Consider the following 25,259-nt stretch of genomic DNA (forward strand, 5'->3'; position numbering starts at 1 on the left):
AGAATTTATATCTGCTGTGTGTATATGAAAAATGAATGGGAAAAATTGCATTACAATTAGTAAAGGGGATGGGATCTGAGGCTGAGCTTGGGTGGGCCTAGGGAGGTCTGTGGTTGGGGTACTCAGTTGATATTTGTTAGACTTAGGGGGTACTTAGCTTGAAGTAGTTGAGAAACACTGCGGTAGACAATCAGCTGGCACCAGTACCTCTCCTCTCCAGCCCTCTTCCTTGCTGGCACCCCCTACTGGTGTTTCAGGGCCCATCTGGAGGACCTTTGCACATGCGTGGATGTCGATGTGATGATGTTATGCATATACATGATGTCATCATGGTGACATTAGCACACTTCTGGGTGCCTCAAGCCATGGCCAGTACCTTTAGTGTGCCCCGGCTCGAGAAAATTTGAGAGACACTGTCCTAGGGAGAATGTGGATGCTGTGGATACAAGCAGACTGGATGGGCCATTTGGCCTTTATCTGATATCATATTTCTATGTTTCTATTCCCCCAGTTCTGCATGCAGAACGTTTCTTTAGGGTAAATAGGCTTTGACAAATTTTGTATTAAATTTAGGAGTCAATCCAAATATTTAGGAACCAGTAGAGGAGACCTCTCTCACTTCCTCCAACACTGTCCTCCGATCCAGCCATGCAAATTACTCCATTAATAATAAAATCCCATGCAAACTAGCCCACCAATTGATGCCTTAAAATACCACACAAAATAGCGGTTGCTCCTACCAACCTGTAGCCAACTGGTACAGACCTGTCAGTAGACAAGTCTACTGATTTAGTTTTAGTTTTTTTTTTCTTCTTTTTTTTCTCTCTCTGATATTGCTGCTGCCTCTTATTGTTCTGTAATTTGATTCTCTGTAAACTTGAGCCATGAGACATAGGACTGGTTAAATACAGGATTCAGGTATATTTTCAGTCATCAGTATTTCATAGTTTTTAAATGACAGAATCCTGGGAGCCACTGAATGGCTTTTGAACAGGCTTAGTCTGCCAACGGATAAATATTATTCAACATGCCTGTGAGATACTGCTACCAGCCTTATTCACTACTATCAAAGAATTTTCTGTGCTGGAAACAACTAAGATTTAACCCTTTTATGAAACTGCAGATAACTGGTTTCTTAGCCTCATCCTGCCACCTTTTTCAGAGCTTGGCCCTCCACTGCTCTAGCATATCCAGTTATTTCCTGATACCGCTAAGTTCTACTGTTTTGGATCCAGATTTTCTAATGCAGCTATCATATCTTTTGACCCCTGCTTATCCGCTGTGCTCTACTATGGTCTGCACTGTCTTTTGAAATGGCCCTCCTGTTTTGAGTATCTTTTATCGTTTTTCCATATTGTATAGTATATGTATCGCATCCAATATGCCAGTCTTGTACAGCTTGGGCCTGGAGGGTGTATTCTTCTCATTCAGGTACTAGGAGATATCCCCCTTCTATTGCTTTTCTTGCCTTGTTTTTGGACTTCAGCCAGCTCCCACAATTCTTTCCACTGATGCAAATCTCTCAGATTTTTTAAATGGAAGTATGAAGATTTGATGATTCATTTGGATTGAGTTCCATTTTGAAGTTCACTGGTCTGAGCTATTTATAGTGGATTTAGGGACTTAGAGCCTGGTTTTATAAATGGTGCCTAGCAGCACCTAACTCCTAAGCACCATTCAGTGAGATTGTCAATCAACAGCTAGGTGGTGTTTATAGAATCGTGCCTAGCGGTGCCTAACTCAGTTTAGACACCAGTAGGTGTCGTAATGTTAGTCACCGGTATGTTAGGCCAGGGTTTTCCTGACCTGATTTACCAGCACTAACACAGACACTTATCAACACTTAAATCAAACCACAACTATTCTTCACCCCTAACCATACCTACTTTGCGTGCCGTGCCATGCCGAGTTCCATGCGGAACTCGTAATTGTGTTTAAATTTTTTTTTAAATTATTTTAATGGCATGGTCAATAATCACACCAAATTAAGCTAATTATCTGTATATATATTTATTGAATTTTCAATATAATCAAGCATAACTTGTACAGAAAGGAAATTCAGCAAGAAAAACAAAATATAAGGATAAACATTATATAAGGTAACAATAATAAGCTTGAATTCCAGCTCAAGTCCTCTAATAGATCCAAGATGGATAAGAGGCGAATAATAACAAACAAAGTAAAATTATTTCAAAAATAGGTAGTTAACTGAGAATAATACACCTTTCTTACTTAAATTGAGCACTCATGTTCCCTCTTTCTCCAAACATGAAGTTGAGAGAAAAGTTGTCAGTTGCGATGGCTTAAAGAAAACAAATTTATGTGAACGATAGATAATTACACATTTACAAGGATGTCGCAAGTAAAATGTCGCCCCTAGAGCTATAACACCAGGTTTCCTTAACAAAAATTCACGTCTCCTCCTCTGGGTTTCCTTAGCCAAATCTGGAAACATCTGTATTTAACAGCCTAAAAATTCTTTTTGCTTCTTTTTAAAGAAAAGTCTCAGCAACCAGTTTTTATCTGGTGCGAGAGCTACTGTCAGAAGTAAAGTTGCTGGGGTCACTATTTCTTTATCAGATATTTCCAAAATATCAGATATATTCATTTGTTTTTGTCCTAATTCCTGTTGTTGCTAGTCTTGTATTTTACTTGGTAGATAATAAACTTGTGTAAGTGGAGGCAGTGTCTCTTCTGAGAGCTCCAAAATTTCCGTCATATAACGTTTCAACATTTCTCTAGGAGCTACCATAGGAGCCCTAGAAAAGTTGATCAGTCTAAGATTGTTATTGCGGGAGAAGTTTTCCATTGCCTCCGTCTTCCTTCTTAAGTTAGTATTGTCTTTAATTGAAGTCTCAGTAATTTGCTTTGAAACTTTTAATTCTTGATAGACATTCTGTACTGAAGTCTTAGAATCCTCAATTCCAATCTTCAAATTTTTAATCTCAGTATCATGATCATTCAATTTCTTTTCCATTTGTTGTAATTGCGGATTTACAGACCTTGCCAAATTGGCCACAAGATCCCACAGAGAGTCCAATGTTACCTCCCGGGGTTTCTCAATTTGAAATGAGTGTAAATTAAGTGTACTTGGCTCACCCACTGGCAAGATATCTCTTCTAACGACATGTTGGGTTCCTTCATCCCCCACCGCTTCCTCCTCAGTCTCTGCTCCCAAATTCCTCTGCACCGGCAAGGGAATCGGTAGTACAGTCCCCCTCTCATTCTCTCTAGCCTCCGGGATGGGGCAAGCTCCGACTTCCGGAAGTGCCTCCGCTCGCGGGGAACTGGTGGACTGAGGGCGTGGGGGAGGTGCTCTCACGTCGTGGCTCAACAATGTCTCCAACCCTATAGAGAACGGCACAGATTCGCCTCCACTGTGCGTCTCATGCAGGGGATTCCCCGACAATCTTGGCGTATCCTGCATTCTCCTCACCAGCTCCTCAATATTGCCGAAGACGGTCGTCCTAGAACGCTGCGAGGCTCCAACAGCGCTGCGTCCTCTCCTCTTCGGCATAACTTCAAGCAGGTAAACCAAAACCAGAAAAATTCAAAAGGTGCTTCGGAGAGAGTGTAGCTCAGACATCCTAGCATGCGGCCATCTTGGATTCTGTGAGGAACTCGGCTAGGCGTTACCGATCTAGGCACCACTTATAGAATCAGGGCCATAGTGCATGCTGTTTCACCTCTGACTACTGTCCCAGTTTCTCTTAATGTTATCCACTTTGAACTAATTGGTATTAGTAGAATATTAGAGATTAATGTAGTCCCTACCTACTGCAAAAGGAATGTTATATGTCCTTTGTGTTTCTAATCCTTAATATCTTTGCACAGTTTTCTAAGGGAAAAACATTAAATATCAAAGAAATCATAAAACAGTCCTTAAATGCTGCAGCTGCTTTTTCTACCATAGTTAACTATTTTAGTAAGATAGCATATAAAAAGAGCACCTTTAAAAATTTTAAATCCACCTATAAGAAAAAATAAATGGCTGTGTACTAAGCTTTTAGGCTGTTGCGACTGGAGTGTATGGCAATATCCTGTTCCTTTATTTCTTTTCTGTATACTGCCAGTTTGAATTCACACTCGGTTTTGTACCTCTTATGGGCCTTGTGTCCTTGTACTGTTGGATTTCTGTACACTCTGTGTTGCACACGCTAATAAAAATTATTAAAACAAAAAACCAGGCATTTCAACTTAACCTGTTTGGCAGTTTTGACACTGACATTATATCTGGCTCTAATACCTGATGTTCAAAAATTGTAAAATGGAGTATGCAGAAACATGGATGCATTAAAGTGTGGCTTCATGTTAGTCAGCTGAGATTTGCCTTTATTTGGCCCTTTTCGTTTTGAGCCAGTTAGTAATGTAGAAAATTCAACCCCTGCTCTCCCTCCTTTTGAGAGAAACATAAAAACTTTTATCCTTTGCCCTTCTAAACCTTCTTTCCTCCCCCAGAATATCAAAAGGCATTCAGGCTGATTATGTCTTCTGTCCCCCCACCCCACCCCGTTCCATTTCTGTGACATGAAAATGTTTGACCTTTGAGGCAATTTTGTCAGCATCATTTATGAATGTAGCACCATTCCTACCAGGAAGGAAGCCAGCTGCTTCCTCCCTGTAATGATTCTGAAGATCTGTTGGAGGGGTGCAATTTTCATGTCTCGTAGGCCTCATTGGTATTCAGAGGGATGGAGGAAGTTCAGTATAGAAGACTCCTTGGTTCCAAAGGAAAAGAGCAGAGCGGGCCTGGTCTTCAAAACTCTCTTCATTATCAACCAATGATAAAATCCATGTACAGAGCAGTCTCATCAGTCATAAAAACGTGGCAAATTATGGACTGACATGGACCATGTTTCGGCTATAGTGCCTCTGTCAGGAGTCCAGGTTAGAGAGCATCTGTATCGCAAAGTGTTTCTACCAAAACATAGTGCAAGAAATGCCCCCTGTCTGCATGCTCTGCTCTTTTCCTTTGGACTAGAATAGGCTCATACCATGCTGCTCCAGGGCACCTATTGCCCAGTTTAAAAATGTCCCCTTAATTCTTGGAGATGGAAGAACTCGTAGGTGTCAGTGGGGATCAGATGAATTCAAGCCTGGAAAAATTTAATGTTTTGGGATGGGAAGGGTAGACTGGAGGACTGTGTTAGTTTTTAGGGGGGATGGGAATGAAGGAGGGTCAAGGACAGGAGACCTGCCTGATGTTTTGGGGTAGTTCAGGGAGAGGGTTTTGATCAGGGAGGCTGCATTAATGTTTTTGGAGAGGGTTGGTCCCAGATACCTCTGTGGTGATTCAGGGAATGGGATTCAGTGGGTTAGGGCGCAAGAGGCCTAAATTAAGTTTGTCTTATGCCTCAAAGGTAATAATTCTGTCATTATTAAAGTCCTGCAAAGACCATTTGCATTTAGGTCATTTGTATTCATATTAGCATATTCATATTAGCATTACAGTCGGGGAACTAGCAGTATCACTAATATACACATTAATAATGTGTGCACTATATGAAGCAGCTAACATGTTAACATGATCGTCAATGCTAACATCCTTTTGCTTCACTGGGAAACAGTTGGTCAGTATTTCTTGAGTTGAAATATAGTACAGAAAGTTTACAAGATATTTTCAGTACCTTCACTGTTAGGGTTTGTTTCTTTGCTGGCTCCCTGCAATGTAAATGTAAGAAAATCATACGTACAATAGCACGTAGCTGAATATTCAGAAAAGTTGTAGAACTTTTAAAAGAACAATAAATATCCTAGAAAGTTACAAAACTCATAGTTTTCATAAAATACTGTCCCTCCCTAACTGGCACTTTTTATTTAAAGAAATTGAAGGATGTGGCCTTTCCCCGAACAGATGAGTTAAAGAAAACTCTTTTAAAGAAGTATGGAATGGAATACCAGGAACACATCCAAGGCAGGGTAAGTTTGCAACTTATCTAGAATTTTGTTCTTCTCTATTTCTTTCCTTCAAAATCTAAGCCCATGTCATGGAGCTTTCTTTGTGTGCCTATCATCAATCAGGTTGCCTCTTGGTTTGGGTCTTCTCTCTCTTTTTGTGTATCAAACAAACTTTCCTAACATCTAGGATTAAGTTTAATTCTGGATAAAGACCCAGTTTTATTGAGCTGACATTTAGGAAGTTCATTTACTGTTTGGGGCCACTACCGTATTTTCGCGGATATAACGCGCACCATTGTAAAACGCGCACAGGGGTATAGCGCGCAGAAATCACGATGATATGTACAAAAACTTTTCTATACCGCGCTCAGGCATATAACGCGCATGCTGCCCGACTCTCCTCTGGCCACCCCAACTCTCCTTTCGCCCTCCCCGACTCTCATCTGGTTGCCCCGACTCACCCTGACTTTCGGTGCACTGCCCCGACTCTCCTCTGGTTGCCCCGATCTGCCTGTCCCCCTTGAAGATCTGCCTGTCCCCCTTGAAGTCCTGTCCCCCCTTGAAGGTCTGCCTGTCCCCCCTTGAAGTCCTGTCCCCCTTGAAGGTCTGCCTGTCCCCCTTGAAGATCTGCCTGTCCCCCCTTGAAGTCCTGTCCCCATCCTGAAAGCCTGATTCCCCCCTCGACGTCCGATTCTTCTCCCCCCTCGGCAGGACCACTCGCACCCCCACCCCGAAGGACCGCCGACTCCCCGACAATATTGGGCCAGGAGGGAGCCCAAATCCTCCTGGCCACGGCGACCCCCTAACCCCACCCCGCACTACATTACGGGCAGGAGGGATCCCAGGCCCTCCTGCCCTCGACGCAAACCCCCCTCCCCCCCAGCCGACCCGCGACCCCCCTGGCCGACCCCCACGACCCCCCCACCCCCCTTCCCCGTACCTTTGGAAGTTGGCCGGACAGACGGGAGCCAAACCCGCCTGTCCGGCAGGCAGCCAACGAAGGAATGAGGCCGGATTGGCCCATCCGTCCTAAAGCTCCGCCTACTGGTGGGGCCTAAGGCGCGTGGGCCAATCAGAATAGGCCCTGGAGCCTTAGGTCCCACCTGGGGGCGCGGCCTGAGACACATGGTCGGGTTTGGCCCATGTGCCTCAGGCCGCGCCCCCAGGTGGGACCTAAGGCTCCAGGGCCTATTCTGATTGGCCCACGCGCCTTAGGCCCCACCAGTAGGCGGAGCTTTAGGACGGATGGGCCAATCCGGCCTCATTCCTTCGTTGGCTGCCTGCCGGACAGGCGGGTTTGGCTCCCGTCTGTCCGGCCAACTTCCAAAGGTACGGGGAAGGGGGGTGGGGGGGTCGTGGGGGTCGGCCAGGGGGGTCGCGGGTTGGCTGGGGGGGCGGTCGGAGGTTCTTGGGGGGGGGCGGTCGTTGGAGGGAGGGGGGTTTGCGTCGAGGGCAGGAGGGCCTGGGATCCCTCCTGCCCGTAATGTAGTGCGGGGTGGGGTTAGGGGGTCGCCGTGGCCAGGAGGGTTTGGGCTCCCTCCTGGCCCGATATTGTTGGGGAGTCGGCGGTCCTTCGGGGTGAGGGTGCGAGTGGTCCTGCCGGGGGGGGGGATGTATCGGACGTCGGGGAGTCGGCCGGGCGAGAGGGCTTGGGCTCCCTCTTGCTCCGATCGTGGATGCGGGTGCGGGTGGGAGCGCGTGCGAGCGGTCGTTCGGGGTGGGGGTGCGAGCGGTCCTGCTGGGGGGTGAATCGGGCGTCGGGCGGGGTGGGAACTATGTTTAAAAACTTTTGTATACCGCGCTCAGGCATATAACGCGCGAGGGGTATGCGCGGTACGTAAAATCACGTATAACGCGCGCGTTATATCCGCGAAAATACGGTACTTTTTTACCATCTGCCACTTATGTTCTAGCTATTCTTTGACTTCCTCTCACAATTTTTCACAGATTACACATTATAAATCAAACATAAGTTATATTTCATAACTTAATTTTTAATGACGTGCTCAGACCAACCATCCCAGTGCTCAATAGGTTCGAGCAATGGTGGCTCATGGGATCATCATGGCACTCAAATAGTCCCGAACCACCTGATGATAGATAACAACTAAAAAATGCCACTTTATCTTTTTCTTAATGTTGATGGCGGTGTCACTCCACTTTCCACCACCTCTTGCTTTTCACCTGTGTGCTGTTAAAACATACTACTAACAGTAAAGTGTAGTATGTTTTAACAGCACACAGGTGAAAAGCAAGAGGTGGGAGAAAGTGAAGTGACACCTCCGTCAACATTAAGAAAAAGATAAGTGGCATTTTTTAGTTATCTATCATCAGGTGGTTCGGGACTATTTGAGTGCCATGATGGTCCCGTGAGCCACCATTGCTCGAACCTATTGAGCACTGGGATGGTTGGTCTGAGCACGTCATTAAAAATTAAGTTATGAAATATAATTGATATGTTTGATTTATAATGTGTAATCTGTAAAAAATTGTGAGAGAAAGTTTCAACTGACACAGAGGTATCCAGTTAGTATTACTCCCAATTTTGTTGTGTTTGATAACTATCTAGTCTATGTGCATCTAAATATTTTGTTGGGTATCCTGGTTGAGAGTATCTGAAAAATAAAGTAGTACATTTTCTGAAAGTAATTTGTAAATTTATTTTGCATTGAATCTTCCACAGATTAGTTTTGGTAGCGAATTTTAATCCAATTTAGCATTTAAGATGTTTAAGAATCTTTTTTTTTTCTCCAAGTAAAATTTTAAACCATATGCATAGCTTAAATGTCTTTAGACTATTCCTTGCTTATTAAACTTTATCTGCAAAAAGTATAAAAAGTTTGTACCTGTATGAATGCAGAGTAACCAAACTTAGTTGCAGTGGCCTGGAATCTACAAATGGTGCTGTAAGTTGGGCGGTGGTAGGCACCCTACTACTGCCTAACTTAATTGCTTTAATTGGAGCAATAATTGAGCACTGTTTAAAACTACTTAAAAAAGAAGTAGGTGCCGGAATTGCACCTAAGGTCAAAATATTCATGGTTAGGGGCAGAGTTGAACTTAGGCACCGCTATACATGATTCTCTGTTAAACATAGGCACTGGTAATATAGGCCTTTAAAATCCTGGCCTACATTACCAGCACCTAAGTATGACAGTACCTACAATTCTTTTAAAGGCTCCTACACGTGATTGACATGTGGTCGGCTCTGTTTTTGGAGGCGCCAGCCATGTAGGCGCTGTTTACAGAATCCAGGCCAATATGTCTGACTTCTCCAGTTGGTTCAGCTGTATGAATGACTGATAACGGGTGCAAAGTTAGTCAAAGGTTGTTTAGAGAGTCAAATCTCATAAACACTAATATCTCTGAATAATTGTGTTAATGATAGTATATTATTTATATGGTGTCCTTTGTTTGAAGACATCATGAGAACTTTGGACAAATGTCTTTCAAATTTATGGTATAGTTAGCAAAGGAAGTTACCCTGATATATTCCTGCAGGTGAAAAGTTTTCTTTCTGAGTAGGTAAAATGGTAAAACGAAGGGGCAAGATATTTTTTTAAATATATCAGTGATAAGAAGTACATTGTGAGACTCAAAAGTGAAGGGGAGGAATATGTAGAAGCTGATAAAGAAAAGGCTGAATTGCTTAACAGATATTTCTGTTCTGTGTTCATGGCTGAAGCTCCGGAACCGGGACCGCAGAAGACAAATGCAAATAAGGATGGAGGAGTAGTAGACCCTGATCGATTTTCAGAGGGTTGTGGTCGTGAGGAGCTAGCTAAATTAAAGGTAGACAAAGCAATGGGGCCAGATGGTGTACATCTGAGGGTGCTGAATGAACTTAGGGAAGATCTGGTGGCTCCGCTGACTGACCTTTTCAATGCTTCTCTAGAGTTGAGAGTGGTACTGGAGGATTGGGTAAGGGCAGATGTGGTCCCTCTACACAAAAATGGAAGTAAGGAAGAAGTAAGGAATTACAGGCCAGTAAGTCTGACTTCTGTGGTAAGCAAATTAATGGAAACACTTTTAAATGAGAGAATAATAAGTTTCTGGAATCTGGTGGATTACAGGACTAGACTGGGTGACCAGAAAATTGGGTAGAGGGAGTGTGCTAGATGTGGTGTATTTTTAGATTTTAGCAAAGCCTTTGACAGTGTTCCACACAGACATCTAATAAATAAATTGAATGCCCTCAGGATGGGCCCCAAAGTGAAGGGCTGGGTCAAGAACTGGTTGAGTGGAAGATGACAAAGGGTAGTGATTAATGGAGATTGCTCTGAAGAAAGGGATGTTACTAGTGGTGTGCCTCAAGGTTCTGTTCTTGGGCCTGTTCTTTAGCTGCCAAATTTCAGACCATTCTTCAAGCTTCACTAGGTCTTTCTTCATGTTATTCACACCATCCGGGGTGTCTACTCTATTGCAGATTTTGGCATCATCCGCAAAGAGGCAAATCTTACCTGACAGCCCTTCAGCAATATCGCTTATAAAAATATAAGGGGAGAGTGCAGAGAGTAAAAAGTTGAACTCATGGAGGGAGAAAGAGAGATGTTGGTTGGGGGAGGGAATGAGGACTGGAGCAGAGATGTGTGCAGGAGGCAGAGAGAAAGAAATATTGGATCCACAGTAAGAAGGACGTGCAACCAGAAACTCATGAAATCGTCAGACAACAAAGGTAGGAAAAATGATTTTATTTTCAATTTAGTGATCAAAATGTGGCAGTTTTGAGAATTTATATCTGCTGCCTATATTTTGCACTATATTTGTCTATTTTTCTATGGTTGTTACTGAGGTGACATTGCATATTTTAAAGTCATCTGCCTTGACCTCTTTGAAAAAACCCCGGAATATAAATGATAATTAACATTCTCTCTGTGTACAGTGTGCTTTGTTTTTTTTTAATGTTGTGGTTACCATTATGTATTATTAAGATTATATTGTGTGTATATGAAAAATGGATGGAATGAACTACATTACAATTAGTACTATTATTATGAGGGTGGGGTCAGGTTCAGAGCTTGGGTGGGTCTGGGTTGGAGCTTGGGCAGGGGTACTAGGTTGGTATTTGTTAGGCTTAAGGGGTACCTGGCTTGAAGAAGTTGAGAAACACTGGTTTAAGGGGTGAAGACAGAAGAACGAGACTTGGGTGTCATTGTATGTGATGATCTTAAGGTGGCCAAACAGGTTGAAAAGGTGATGGTGAAAGCTAGAAAGATGCTAGGATGCATAGGAAGAGGTATGGCTAGTAGGAAAAAGGAGGTATTGATGTCCCTGTATAAGACTCTGTTGAGACCTCATTTAGAATATAGTGTACAGTTCTGGAGACCACACCTTCAAAAAGATATAAAAAGCATGGAGTCTGTTCAGAGGAAGGCTACTAAAATGGTGCATGATCTTCGTTATAATTCGTATTGGGACAGACTTAAAGATCTCAATATGTGTACTTTAGAGGAAAGGCAGGAGAGGGGAGATATGATAGAGATGTTTAACTAGCTGCATGGCGTAAATGCGCATTAGTCGAGTCTTTCATTTGAAAGGAAGCTCTGGAATGAGAGAACATGGGATGAAGTTGAGAGGTGATAGGCTCAGGAGTAATCTAAGGAAATACTTTTTTACAGAAAGGGTGGTAGATATGTGGAATAGTCTCCCAGAAGAAATGGTGGAGACAGAGAAACTGTGTCTGAATTAAAGAAGGCATGGGTTAGGCACCTGGGATCTCTTAGAGAGAGGAAGAGACTAATGGTTACTGCGGATGGGCAGACTAGATGGGCCAGTTGGCCTTTATCTGCCATCATGTTTCTATGTTTCTATTTTGGAACACCCATGTATGCTTTCCATGGGTACTTTGCACTTATGGTAATTCATGTGCAAAGTCTGTGGACATTTTTTGTTTCTATAGTGTTTATAGGGCTTAATTTTAATGGGAAGGGCAACATTATTTCTCTTTGACATGTAACTTGCTTTCTGTTGATAAAAAGGTTTTGGAGACCTGTGGATCATATGAGTAGTTCAAAAATGATTCCCCACAGTTATCAGATCATACAGTTATTCAGTCTGTATTCAAAGCCATTTATCGGGATAACTGCCACTGGTGTCCAGAAAATGCTGCTGAATATTTTTATACCATCTCGGTACTACTTGGTTAGTGCTGGGTGGTCAGTGGATAGAGCTGGGGTAGAGTTTACAGTTACTGGTTAGCAGTGATATTCGGTCTTACCAGGTAGCTATCTGGATGAAATATGATAGCTAAAAAAACTTTAATCTGTGTATCTATCCGCATAGTAGGCTGACTTTTCTTCTCCAAATCATATTTGGAATATTTAATATTTGGATGTACTCGTAATTCAGCCATGGCGAGTATGCTTAAAAGATATATATGGAGTGCTGTCCACCCTGGCAGAATATCAGCTTGATTTTGATGTCTGCTTTCTCTTGATGATGCACAGCAGACATCAGTACATTGATCTTAAAAACTGCATTTTGATCAGCAACTGTATAACACATCTTTAATCAAACTAGATCACTGTGCTCAAAGTTAATATTTACAGCATCTGTCCTGCATCCTTTTGAATAGCCAAGTATCCGTTCTCTCAAGCCATACTTTTACCATCTCACATTCTTCACTCACTTCTACCCTCAACACACTTCCAGTCCATTGAGAACCCCACACTCCTACATTGAGCAGGTACTTTACAATTCCTCAGCTTAACATCCAACCATTCCAACTGCATTGCTTCTACAGTACCATAGCTCCATTCTGTTGCCCAGTTTTGGGAGGGAATGGCTTTATCCACTGTGCTAGCGTGTATTTCCTGACTTGCAAACATCCACATTTCATCTGTTTAACGCAAAAGAATAAAATACAATGTTTGGCTTTCTAGGATCAGAACACATATCTGATACTTGTTTGAAGCATCACCTAGCCATTGCATTGTAGACTGTTGGCCTTATAAGAGCTTTTTCATCCTTGGTTATTGAGAGAGAAAAATGTGCAAGTTATAGATCTTTCTGTGATCTGCTGTGTTTTCTTTCTCCCCAAGAGTAATGTTAGCGATTGCTACAGTATATCAATCACTTTAAAATAGTGGTCTCAAACTCGTGGCCCGCCAGATACTTTTTTGCGGCCCGCAGTCTATACTAGTGCTGTCTGCTTTTTTGCAGTGTCTTCCAGCTTCCCCCCTGGCCTCCCGGTCTTACCTTCAGATAATTACCACAGCCTGCAGAGAGGATTGCTGGTGTTGTAGCAATCCTTGCAGGCTGCCGTCCTCAGCAGCATGTTCCCTCTGCTACGATCCTGCCCCTGATGTCAGAGGAGGGGTGGGACTGCGGCAGAGGGAACGTGCTTCAGAGGCCGATGGCAGCCTGCAAAGAACGCTACAGCACCGGCGATTGTCTCTGCAGGCTGCAGTAATTAGCTGAAACTAAGACCAGGGGGGAACATGCAGGTCTTTGGGGGGAGGGGAAGATTTATAAATGATAGTTTTACCTTGTGCAAAATTGTCATTTCTTTAATAAGACATTAACTATTTTTTCTGCGGCCCTCCAAGTACCTACAAATCCAAAATGTGGCCCTGCAAAGGGTTTGAATTTGAGACCAGTGCTTTAAAATGTGCCTTTTTACCAGCTTTCCAAATGAGATCTATACTAATCTTCAATTAACCACCAATAAAATGGCCAGTTTATAGATCAGAAGCTGTCTATTGTGATATGTTTGGATTATGAGCATCTTCTCTTCCAAACATTTCTAGAACAAACTGCAGACCGAATACATAAAGAAATTTGAGCAGCAGCAAATGTTTGAAGAAGAAAAGAAGCGAATTGCACAGATGCGGCAGCAACAGATTGAAACGCAACAGTTTAACTATTTTGAAGATCAGCTCAAGAGGCAAGATTTAGCCCGAGATCAGATGAACATTAAAGGGCATTTGAAGGCATCTGAGCAGATTGAGGAGAACATGTCCTGTTTTTCCATGCCTAAAAATACCACCTTGTCTAATGTAATCTCTGATCAGATCCATAAGAGAGATGCAACTATGTATGCTGGACAGTCTCCTCCAGTAAACAGAGCTTTAAAGCCTGCAGCCACTTTAAGTGCCATACAGAGTAAGTAATAACATTTTAACTGCCCTTTGTGTAAAAAGTCTATCCAAGGTTGTTTACAAAAGAGTATATAAATATTAATAACCTTGACTCTTCATTGATAGTTTAGGTTGTCACCATTATAGGTTGGGGCTGGTTGTTTGCTGACATGGCCTGGAGAAAAATCCAGCAGCTGAAAACTTCATGATTACAAACCATCTTTCTATCCAGCATTTTATTTCAAGATCATTAACATAATCCAAGAACATTCTGCCCTGAAAATCCACAACACAGTAACTGTTGAGAATATAGAGTGAGAAAAATACAAAAACCTGATTTCTTTGAATAAATTCCCATGATGTAATTCTCCTAAACTAATATAGTACTGTGTTCTGGCTTAACATATATCCCACTTATCAAGAGATACTGTATTTTGGACTTCTGCTGCAGGCTTGAAAATGCATCCAAATGTTAGAATGACTTGCTTCTATGTTAAGAAATACACAGCAATTACAGGACATCTGGTGAGTTAGCTTAGGTTTGACAAAAATGTGAGTTACTGTTCTGGATTTTCAGGGCAATATTAAGGGCAGTAGGAAACCATAGGACCAGCTCTATCCAAATATGGTCCCTGAAGATTGCAGTCCAATGGGTTTTTAAGATTTTCATAATGAATATGTATAAGGTATGTCTGTAGTCTGCATTCAATAGAGGCTGTACATGCATGTTCATTCTGGAAATCCTGAAAACAGAATGGTTTGTGGCCTTTCAGACTCTGGTTTTGGGGTTATCCCTGGACAAGCAGGCAGCATATTCTCACAGATGGGTGACATCATCCACGGAGCCCAGTATGGATAGAGCAAAAGTGTACTGTCACTTTAACTTCTTAGAAGTTTCAAAATGTCCCATACCACACGTGTGAGTGCATTCCCACTTGATGTCAGCTCGCAGGACCATCTGTTCTTAGTTTTCTGCGGAGTTTAAAAAACATGTCATTGCGGTCTCTATGTGCGCTATTTTTTTTTTTTTTTTGCTCCCTTATTTGGGGCCTTCCCATATCGATTTTCATCATCAAAGTTCTTTTCTTTGCTATTATTTTATTTTCTTGGAGTTTTTGTTCCAAATTTTTTACTTTTTCATTTTCTGGCCTTCAGCCCCCCTTCAGACTATTTTTTGGCCAGTAGCATCAAATCTTTTTCGGTTGCAGATTTACTCAACCATCGGAGGAAAAATTGATTCCTTTGTTCTCATATCGGTGGTTTTTTTCATTTGATGTCAAAGGCTTCTACTGATTTCAAAAGATATTCTCGGTGCAATAGGGCCATATCAGTCACTGATACACACGATACATTGGTGCCTTGGTTCTGAGCACCGGGTAGACTCTTGTCAACATTGTTCAAAATTACAAAAATATTCTTTGAAGGCTTGACATCTGCAACAGGAGAATTTTTTTTGGACCCCAAGATTCATCACGGATGTCCTCGACACTGATGTCGAAGTCAGCACCACAGTCACCGCAACATTCGGTGTCAACTGTCTCGATACCAACGCCAACATGAGTTTCTAAGTTTCTTTATTCTTTGATATTCTGTTTATCAAACTGGTACCTAAACAGTTTACATTGGATTCAATGTGTAAAATATGTAAAAATTATACAGAGCGTAATATAAAATAAAAAGTAATCAGGACAACAGGCTAACAAGGATTCCCATGCCTCACCTCGCCAAACGATGCCGACATCTATAGCATCGAGTAAGTCGATGCATGACAAATGGCGTTGACAGCAGTCTCACTCTCCATCATTACAGGAAGTAACATCTCTGAGATGTACCTCGACATCAGGATCACCAACGCTTTGACACCCTATACCAGAGATAGGGAACTCCGGTCCTCGAGAGCCGTATTTCAGTTGGGTTTTCAGGATTTCCACAATGAATATGCATGAGATCTATTTGCATGCACTGCTTTCAATGCATATTCATTGTGGAAATCTTGAAAACCCGACTGGAATACGGCTCTCGAGGACCGGAGTTCCCTACCCCTGCCCTATACCATCGGTACCTTCCATGGTATTGCAACCTTTAATTAAGGTCAACTACAAGAGCTTCTTCAACTGTAGCTAGTAGTGATGCTTCAAGGCCAATCAAAGGCAACTGCTGCACCGACTCCTGCAGTACTGGCCCAGCCCGAGCATGGTTTTGAGGCCTCACTGTACCACATCTCAGTCTCCTTGATGCAACTCCAGGTCCCATCATCAGAGCACTTCCTCCTCATCGATATCGGACCGGTACTGACAGACTAAGGAGTCAATCCTGGTGCTATCATCGGTAGCATAGCCATTTATAATACAAGGACTCCAATCTATTCCTTCAGGATTTCTCTGACCCACAATATTCTGCACCAGAGGCCTATGGACTTTTGTTGGATACATTTCCTCCTCCATGTAGACATACATCGCCTCCGGAGAGCCTTTCCTTTGCCATGTTCATAAGGCAAATGGGTCAAGATCTTTCTGTGCATATGGAATCTGAACCACAGCAAGAGCTGCACTTTTTCGTGCACTTGACTTTGAGCAGCTCCCAAGGGAATATTTTAAACTCCCAATCCATGATCCAATCCTGCAGTTGTACTCACTCGAGGAACGCAGAGAGAGGGGTGATATGATCAAGACATTCAAGTATCTCACGGGCCGCATCGAGGTGGAAGAAGATATCTTCTTTTTCAAGGGTCCCGCGGCAACAAGGGGGCATCCGTGGAAAATCAGGAGCGGGAAACTGCACGGGGACACCAGGAAATTCTTTTTCACTGAAAGGGTGGTTGATCGCTGGAATAGTCTTCCTCTTCAAGTTATTGAGGCCAGCAGCTTGCCTGATTTTAAGGCCAAATGGGATAGACACGTGGGATCTATTCACAGAGAAAGGTAGGGGAGGGTCATTGGGGTGGGCAGACTAGATGGGCCGTGGCCCTTATCTGCCGTCTATTTCTATGTTTCTATGTTTATAAGAGACTTCATGTTGAATAACTGGGAGACTTCCCTACATATACCAGTAGTTCCTTCCAAATTGGATTCCCTTTAACAGGTGCAGTTATTTCCTGGCTTTAATATGCCACAAGTGCAACATCATCCTCTTCTGATTGAATCTGTTTTGAAGTCTTTCAGAATGAGATCATGTGCCATTGCACCTCCAAGTATGGAAACTCGTACTTTGGACAGGTTTGGTCGTAAGCTATTTCAAAATATGACGCTTACTAGCCGCTTTCTCAACTATGCTTTCTGTTTTAGCCACTTAGTTCAACACTTGTCTCATTTTGAGCAATTCATTCCAGTAGACCAGCTTCCTGACTTTTAGCAAACTTCACATGATCTCCTTGGGAACAGGACATTCATGTTGAGATCAATCTTTGATGCATTTGATGTCACTTCCAGAGCATCAGCCTTGTCTATTGTAAAATAGAGACGGCAGACGTGGCTTCATAAATCAGGTTTGGAACTTGCTCTTCAGGACCACCTTGCAAATTCCCCTTGCATGGAAGACAAACAAATGGTTCGGTGCATTGAAAAAACTATGCAGAAGATCACCAGGCAGGGATGCTTTATGGCTTCTCCCTCAGCCTCCAAGTCGCATGGTCATAAATAGCTGACTAGATTGTTTAAATAAGGTGTTGCACTATGCCATCAATATCTTCCACAACTCTGGCTCCAAGATGCCCTAGAAGTCAACATTACAAAATATCTCAAACTCCTACTTGGTAAAAGTTCATTCAGTTTCTTGCCATCCTACAATACCTAATCAATACCCTACAACCTCCATCCACATCCACTGGTGGTGCACTCCCCTTATACCACTAATGCTCATCAGCTTGACTGGGGTGGACTAAAAATATACTCTACCATTTCCAGAACTCCATTCAAACAAGGAAAGTATCGATTTCTGACATCAACACTATTGAGGGGTTCCATTCTCATATTGAATAAGGTAGGAGGTCATCTGCTAATCCTCGACCTCCATGCTCTTCCCATTAAAAAAAAGAAAAGAATAAATACATAAATAACTATACTTCTTCAAGAGCAGTGCTCTCTAGTCTCCTGAAGGACACACACAATACTTGTGATTTCCGCGTAGGCCAACTCACCTTCTACATAGAGCACTACTTTTTGGCCTGGATTTGGCATATAAACTGTTGTGCAGTATTTAGTTGTCCTGCCTGCACCGCTCCACTCTTACATAGTTAATCTGTTTCTCTGCTTGAAATTCTGATGACAAAAACATCGTTACCTCCAGCAATCAAATTGCCACTGAGTTACCAATGTTTCTATTCCTTCTTTATCCAGAGTCTGGCCACAGTTTTGCCATTCCACCCTACTCCTCTTCCCATCGGGGATCATCTGTCTCATTATTAACCTTGTTAGACACTAATCGCCACCAACAATTGGGCCTTCCAGGTCTTCAATGAAAGCTCTGCTTCATCTTCGCAAAATACCTCCGCACAGGCCTCAGAAGATTCTGTATCAATTCTCAGCAGACCTCCCTTCTTCAATAAGAATTCTCGGACCTTCTGCAACTGATTTTCATCGACCAATACCTCCAAAGCAGAGTGACCAGGGGTTCTACTCCAAGAAGACAGGTGGACTGCACCTGTTTCTCGACCTCTGAGCCCTTATCAAGTTTTCATACAACTTTGTTTGTGGAGGCATTCTCTTGATTGACCTAGGATCTTGATTGAAGATGTTTTAGATATGTTTGTTTACTTATTTGTATGTTGGTTATACAATGATAGTTTGTAATTTTGTAAATTGCTTAGGTCTAGGTAGGTTAGAAATTTTTTAAATAAATAAAAATTTCACATACTATTCCTAGGCGTTTTCTATCTCCAATTAGAGGAGAACAACTGGCTTATCTCTCTGGATCTCAAGAAAAACCACATACCTGTCCCCATTCTCCCGGCTGACAGGACATACCTCTGCTTCCAGAGGATCACAACATCTTCAGAACCTGGTTCTACCCTTTGGCCTACCATCAACTCCTAGAGTATTCCTGCTCCTTCCACTTCTACTAGTCATCTTCTACGTAATTGGTCAAGGGTGTGCAGACATTTCTCCTCTTGTCAAGAGGTGATACAAGTGTCGTTAGTATGTATTTTTGTCTTTGTTTCCGTCCTCTCCTTGTCATGTCTATGAGCTTTGTGTTCTATTATGTGAGCAGTCTTGATGGGGGGGGAGTCTCCCCGTTCTCCTCCTGTTTTTTTTCTGTAGGTTTGTTTCCTGCTTTGAACATAACTGACTGTAGGCAGCAGAGAGCAGGGAGAAGGAGGAGGTGCCGAAAAAGGTGATCACTATATCCTGCAAAGGACTCGCAGGAATGGATGGAATACCCTTGGTTCAGCATACCATCCTTATCTACTGGAAAAGATATTATCAAGGTAAGAACCTAATTAATCTCTTTTTACTTCTTTTGCAAGTGTGGTTTTCCATGTAGGGGCAAATTTTATAAGATGTTTACATAGTTAAAGCCAATGTTTTATGCATAGAAATAGGACATTATTTTTATCTTTAGTACAAGAGAGACAATTGCCCTTTCAGCGTTCATTTTACAAAGACATCTAGGCCCCAGTGTGTGTCTGTAAAACGCCAGATGTAAACCTGCAGCAGTTATGGCTAGATTGAAACCATGGGTGTTTATGCCTCATCCTGAGTGGGCATAATTATTAGCATGTAAGGTAGTGTATCATCAAACTGTGTGCTGCAAAACGCCGGGGAGGAGGAGAGGCACCAGCGCCGGCTGACTGCCTACAAGACATGCCTCTCACGGTGAGAGGCACATCCTATAGGCAGTCAGCTGCTGTCAGCGCCTTTCCTCCTCCCTGGTGTCTCTCCTCTCCGTGCCTCTTTTTTGTCAGGACCCCCACTGGTGGCTCAGGAACCCATCCGGAAGGCTTCTACGCATGCGTGGATGTCGACATGATGACATCACACATGCATGTTTCATCATTGTGGCGACGTCCCCTCACTTCCGAGTGCCCTCGAGCCTTGGCCGTCAGTTTAGTGTGACATGGCTCATAAAGTTTGCGAGATACTGATGTAAGGTATACTCAAATGCACATAAATTGCGACTCCTCAAGCACTCTGCCCAAACTCATGATTATTCATTGTGGGTATCCTGAAAAGCTGATTAGCCGGAGTTCCCTCAGGACAGGTTTGCAAATCACTGCCTTATTAGATAAACCAAGTTGTGTTTAAATCTGTGCTTAGATATCATTGTTGCACAAAGATCAGAAATATATGGCCCAAATTCTTCCCCAGAATATGCTTACATGCAGATCACATAGAACATTCTACCTTATCGCCATGTGTACTGTGACTTGTGTATCAACTGAAGTAAATTTTATTACAGTCCTTATATACACACAAAGAGTTTGTAAATTACCCCCTTAAAAACCACCTCAGCCTATCCTAACATCCTCATCCTCCTCTTTTTTTTTTTTTGTCTGCAATTCTTGTTCCACTTTGATTTTTCTTTTATTTCCTGGAAAGAAACTGCCATTGACTTTGTCTTGATCTTTTCTATTTTAAAAAACAGATCAGATGGTCGAAGGGCTCCGAAGTGTAGTATTGCCAAGAGATCTGTCTCCCAGGTTTCTGCTGCTGGCAGATGTAAACACAGCACAAGAAATAGAAACTTGTGGCATTCTCTGTGGAAAACTGGTAGGGCTAAATCTTTGTTTAACAATGCTAATATAAATCTGAAAATCCTTTCATCATCATGATTATTTGATACTGGAAAATAAGAAACATGAGCTACAATAAGTAGTGTCACTAATGAACTTCTAAATTTGAAGTTAAGCATATAAATCTCTCAGATTAATTTACAATCTTCAGTGGTACTTGGCTGTTTTTGTGTAGACAGAGGGTAAATTAGAATATCAGACAGATTGTGGATGTTATAAGTCAGTTTGTAGAGTAAAATTCTCATCTCCTCTGCTTGCTTCTCTGCTTTTAGTAAAGTTTCAGAAATATGTCATGTCCAATATACCATATTTTTTTGCTCCATAAGATACACCCCAGATTTAGAGGAGGAAAACAAGGAAAAAACCCCATTCTGAACTAAATTCTCCCTGCCAGGCTCTGCACCCAACCCCACACTCCTTGCCAAGCTCTGCACCTTGTTCCCCCTCTCTGCCAGGCTCTGTACCCTGTCTCCCCTCTGGTGGTCTAATGGTAGGCTGGGACAGAGCAGGCAGGCCTAGTGGCTGGCAGGAAGGTAGGGACAGGGCATGCAGGCAGGCCTCCCCCCCCCCAAGCAGTACTCACCCCCTCCCAGGCATCCCCCCAGGCATGCAAGCAGTACTCCCCCTCCAAGGCAGCCCCCCCTAAACAAGCAGGCCTCCCCTCTCCCAGGCAGCCCCCCAGGCAAGCAAGCAGGCCTCCCCCCGGCAGGCCAAGCTTCTCCCTGCTCCCTATTTTTAATTCGGCAGAGCAGGCAGGCAGGCAGGTCCCAGCTTCTCCCTCCTCCCTACCCCCCAGGCAGGAAGGCCCTGGCCTCTTCCTCTTCACCCCCCAGGCAGGTGACAGGTAGGCCCTGGCCCTCTTCCTCCTCCTCGCGTACCTTTTTTTTTTAACTGCTGGACGCGGCGCCTTGCTGAGAGTGGCGCATCAGGCTGGCTGCCTGGTTCCCACCACTTCCTCCGAGAACTGCTGGCTGCCTCCTCTTCTGTTCTCGCGGGACCAGGCAGGCAACCTGGTGTGTCGCTATGGAAGAGGAGGCAGCCGGCCTGGTGTGCCACTCTCAGTGAGGCGCCGCATCCAGCAGTTTAAAAAAGAAGAAGGTACGTGCGGGAGGAAGAGGGCCAGGGCCTGCCTTGTGTGCCGCGTCCAGCGAGGGAGGGCGGCCGCATTAGAATAAGGTAACAGAGAGGAGGGGCGCGCTTTGGGTATTCGCTCCATAAGATGCACCCTAATTTCCACCCACTTTTTTGGGGGGAAAAAGTGCATCTAATGGAGCAAAAAATACAGTAGGTATAAAAAAGAGAGGAAAACTCCCTCTGCTCAGTGCTGTTGGAGAAAAGACATTGGTGACAAATACAGATAAAACAGGGAGACCCTGCAAAAAATTACCATCATAGGCCAGAAAAATTCAATTGTTTACATAAGTTATATGGATCTTAAAATACCCATATTACCAATGTCCATAAATCAATTAAGGCTTATAAACATACAAAAATATGCTAAAACAATACATAGCTTAGAGAGCATATGTGGAGAAATTAAGTGACTGTAAGACTGAAGATTTTGGCTCAAATTCTATAAACAGTGCCATTTTTAATTGCCTTTAATCAATATGATAATTGATTGTGTCATTTAAAAGCAATTAAAATGTCATTTTAAAAAATGGTGCCTACACAAATGGCACTGGAATTATCCCAGGACAAGCAGGCATGATATTCTCACATGTGGGTGACGTCATCTACGGAGCCCCAGCGCGGACAGCTTTTCAAGCAAACTTGCTAGAAGTTTCAAGTTTGCACACTGCACCACGCATGTGTCTGCTTCCTCGCCCACTAGAGGGCGCGTTCCACCTCGTGGTCCTCAGTTCATTTTTTTCCGCGGAGCCAGTAAGCCCTGTGGATTGTGAGCTCCTAATCTTTTTTGTGTCGCTGCTTCCTGACACCGCGTCTGATTATTTCGGTCGCTGTGCTTTTCGATTTTCTGTGTCGTTTTTATTCTGTTCTTTTCTTTTCAAAAAAAAAAAATATTTTTTTCTTCTCGTTGGGCTCCGGGGGCTCCCGGCAGCCGTGGCCGCGGGACGTCGATCGTTCCCGGCCAGTTTCGTCGTTGATGTCCCGTCCTGTAACGGGTTTCAAAAAGTGCAGCCGGTGCGAGAGGCTGCTCTCTATTACAGACCCCCACCGGTGGTGCATCATTTGTCTGGGCCCGGAACACCCTACCACCTCGTGCGATCGCTGTTCCACCTTTCAGCCCAGGGCTCTCCGTCGCAGGAGGGCCAGAATGGCAGAGTTGTTTACGGCGGACCCCGTGGTGAAGGCCTCGACGTCGGCCTCGGCTTCGGCCCCGGCCTCGACCTCGGCCTCGACGACCTCGGGGCCCTCGGCCTCTCCTCGCCCTTCGACTTCCAAGTCGACCTCGGGAACGAAGACTACCTCGGGTAAGTCCTCCTTTCCATCCCCTACAGGGTCTGCAAAGAAGCCGTCCTCTGCTTCGACCAAGGCGGGTGGGTCGTCCTCGGCCCCGCCTCGGGCCCCGCCCGTGCAAGCCCCGAGGGAACACTCGAGACCGAGGTCGCCCTCCAGGGAGCATGCCCCGGATTCGGACCTCCCGACTTTCGTCGGGATCCCGGCTTTCCAGGAGCTCCTCAGAGCGCTCATATCAACGGAGCTGTCGGGGGCCCTGGAACAGCTGCAACGGGCTTCGACCCCGGCGGCTGTTGCCTTGGTGGCCTCGGCCTCGGCGACCTCGGCCTCGGGTGCCGGGGCTCCCTCGACCTCGGAGACCGGGGCTCCTCCGACCTCGGTCTCGGCTGTCGAGGCTCCGCCCGCCTCGGCCTCGGCTTCGGTCTTACCATCGACCGCGGGGGATCAGCCGGAGCGTAGCGTGCGGCCCCGGGACAGGATGCGTCGGGTCCGCCGCATTTCCTCGTCGTCGTCCTCGAGGTCCTCCCGGGGGTCTTCGCCCTCGCCTCGGACTCGCTCGAGGCGCCGGCCGAGGAAGCCGAAGCGCTCACGGGGTTCGCCTCGAGGGCGCAGTCGGTCTTCCCCGATCGGGGGCGAGGCGTTGCGGGTGTCGGAGTTGCGCATTGACAATCCGAAGCTTCTCCGCTCCCCGGCGCGTCGGGTGTCCCGTTCTTCCTCACCGAGGAAACGGGAGGGGGCTCTCGTCCCCCGGACCCCGGGGTCCTCGCCCCGGGCCTCGTCGAGGCGGACTCATTCTCCTACCCCCTCGAGGCCTGTGGAGAGGACATCGTGGGGCTCGGGGTCAGGGAGAGATCCCTTGTATTATTCGCACGAGGCCTCTCCGGTTTCCTCGGCGAGGAAGTCGAGATCTCCTTCCCCGCCTGCTAAACCGTCCTCATTTTCGGTTTTTGTGCAGGACATGGCCAAGGCCCTCGGGTTGGACCTCTCGGTCGGATCCCAATATTCTAAGGAGTTCCTTGAGGAGCAGGACCTTCCAACTCCACCTAGGGAGGCTCCTCGGCTCCCATACAATAAGGTCCTCCTGCAGACTTGGTTAAAAAATTTGTCAAACCCTCTGACAGTCACGTCAGTCCCGTCCAAGATGGAGGGCAAATACAGGACGGTGCCGGCTAAAGGGTTCGACAAGGCGCAGCTCTCCCACCAGTCTTTGCTGGTGGAATCTGCCCTTAAGAAGTCTCAGCCTTCCCGGGTTTCTGCGGCGGTCCCACCTGGTAGGGAGGGCCGAACCCTGGACAAGTTTGGCCGTCGCCTTTATTCCAATTCCCTGATGGCCACCAGGGTGCTAAATTATGCCTTCACTTTTTCCTCCTATCTTCGGGGTATGGTGAAGGACCTCCCTCAGTTTCGTGACTCCCTACCGGACTCCCAGAAGGCAGGTTTTGATACATTCATGTCCAACCTGTCTCAACTGCGGTTGTACCTGTTTCACGCCTTGTACGACGCTTTTGAGCTGGTTTCGAGGGTGTCGGCCTTCGCGGTGGCCATGCGCCGTCTGGCCTGGCTTCGCACCCTCGACATGGACCCAAACCTGCAGGATCGCCTTGCAGATTTGCCTTGTGTGGGGTCCGAACTGTTTGACGAGTCATTAGAGGCGGCGACCAAACGGTTGTCTGAGCAGGAGCGCTCGTTGGCCTCCTTGGTCCGGCCCAAGCCTAGACCCCCGCAGCAGAAACCCTTCCGCCCTCCCCCGAGGCGGTACCCCCAAAAATCTACTCCCGCCTTTTCCAGACCGCCACCTAGACGCCAGGCTCAGAGGGGCAGAGGGGGACAAACGCAAGCCCCGGCGCAGGGCCCTTCCAAGCCCGCACCTTCTTTTTGACGGGCTGAGCGGATGGGGCAGGTTCCCCTCCGCGACCGCTCAGAAATCCCTGCCTATAGGGGGGCGTCTTCGGTCCTTTTACCCAGCCTGGACCGAAATTACATCAGACGCCTGGGTGCTCCGGACCGTCTCCGAGGGCTACTCTCTCAATTTCTTGTCTGTGCCACCGGATATGCCTCCGGGACCTTCCACTTTCAATCGGAGCCAGCTTCCCATCCTGCTGGCCGAGGCCCGGGCCCTGTTGAAGCTTCGGGCG

At 45.1% G+C, this 25,259-nt stretch overlaps 1 protein-coding gene across 9 annotated transcripts in view; it reads left to right on the forward strand.

Moving 5' to 3' along the window:
- The window catches only part of STAMBPL1 (STAM binding protein like 1), a 93,944-nt gene that overhangs the window by 42,952 nt on the left and 25,733 nt on the right, over positions 1-25,259 (forward strand). For all 9 annotated transcript variants that reach the window (XM_033940220.1, XM_033940215.1, XM_033940214.1 and 6 more), the window contains exons 5-7: positions 5,824-5,919; positions 13,647-14,001; positions 20,556-20,680. In XM_033940220.1, coding sequence (XP_033796111.1) covers positions 5,824-5,919; positions 13,647-14,001; positions 20,556-20,680 — 576 coding nt within the window. The remainder of the gene's footprint in view (positions 1-5,823; positions 5,920-13,646; positions 14,002-20,555; positions 20,681-25,259) is intronic.

This window comes from Geotrypetes seraphini, chromosome 4 (assembly GCF_902459505.1).
Source record: "Geotrypetes seraphini chromosome 4, aGeoSer1.1, whole genome shotgun sequence".
NCBI lineage: Eukaryota > Metazoa > Chordata > Amphibia > Gymnophiona > Dermophiidae > Geotrypetes > Geotrypetes seraphini.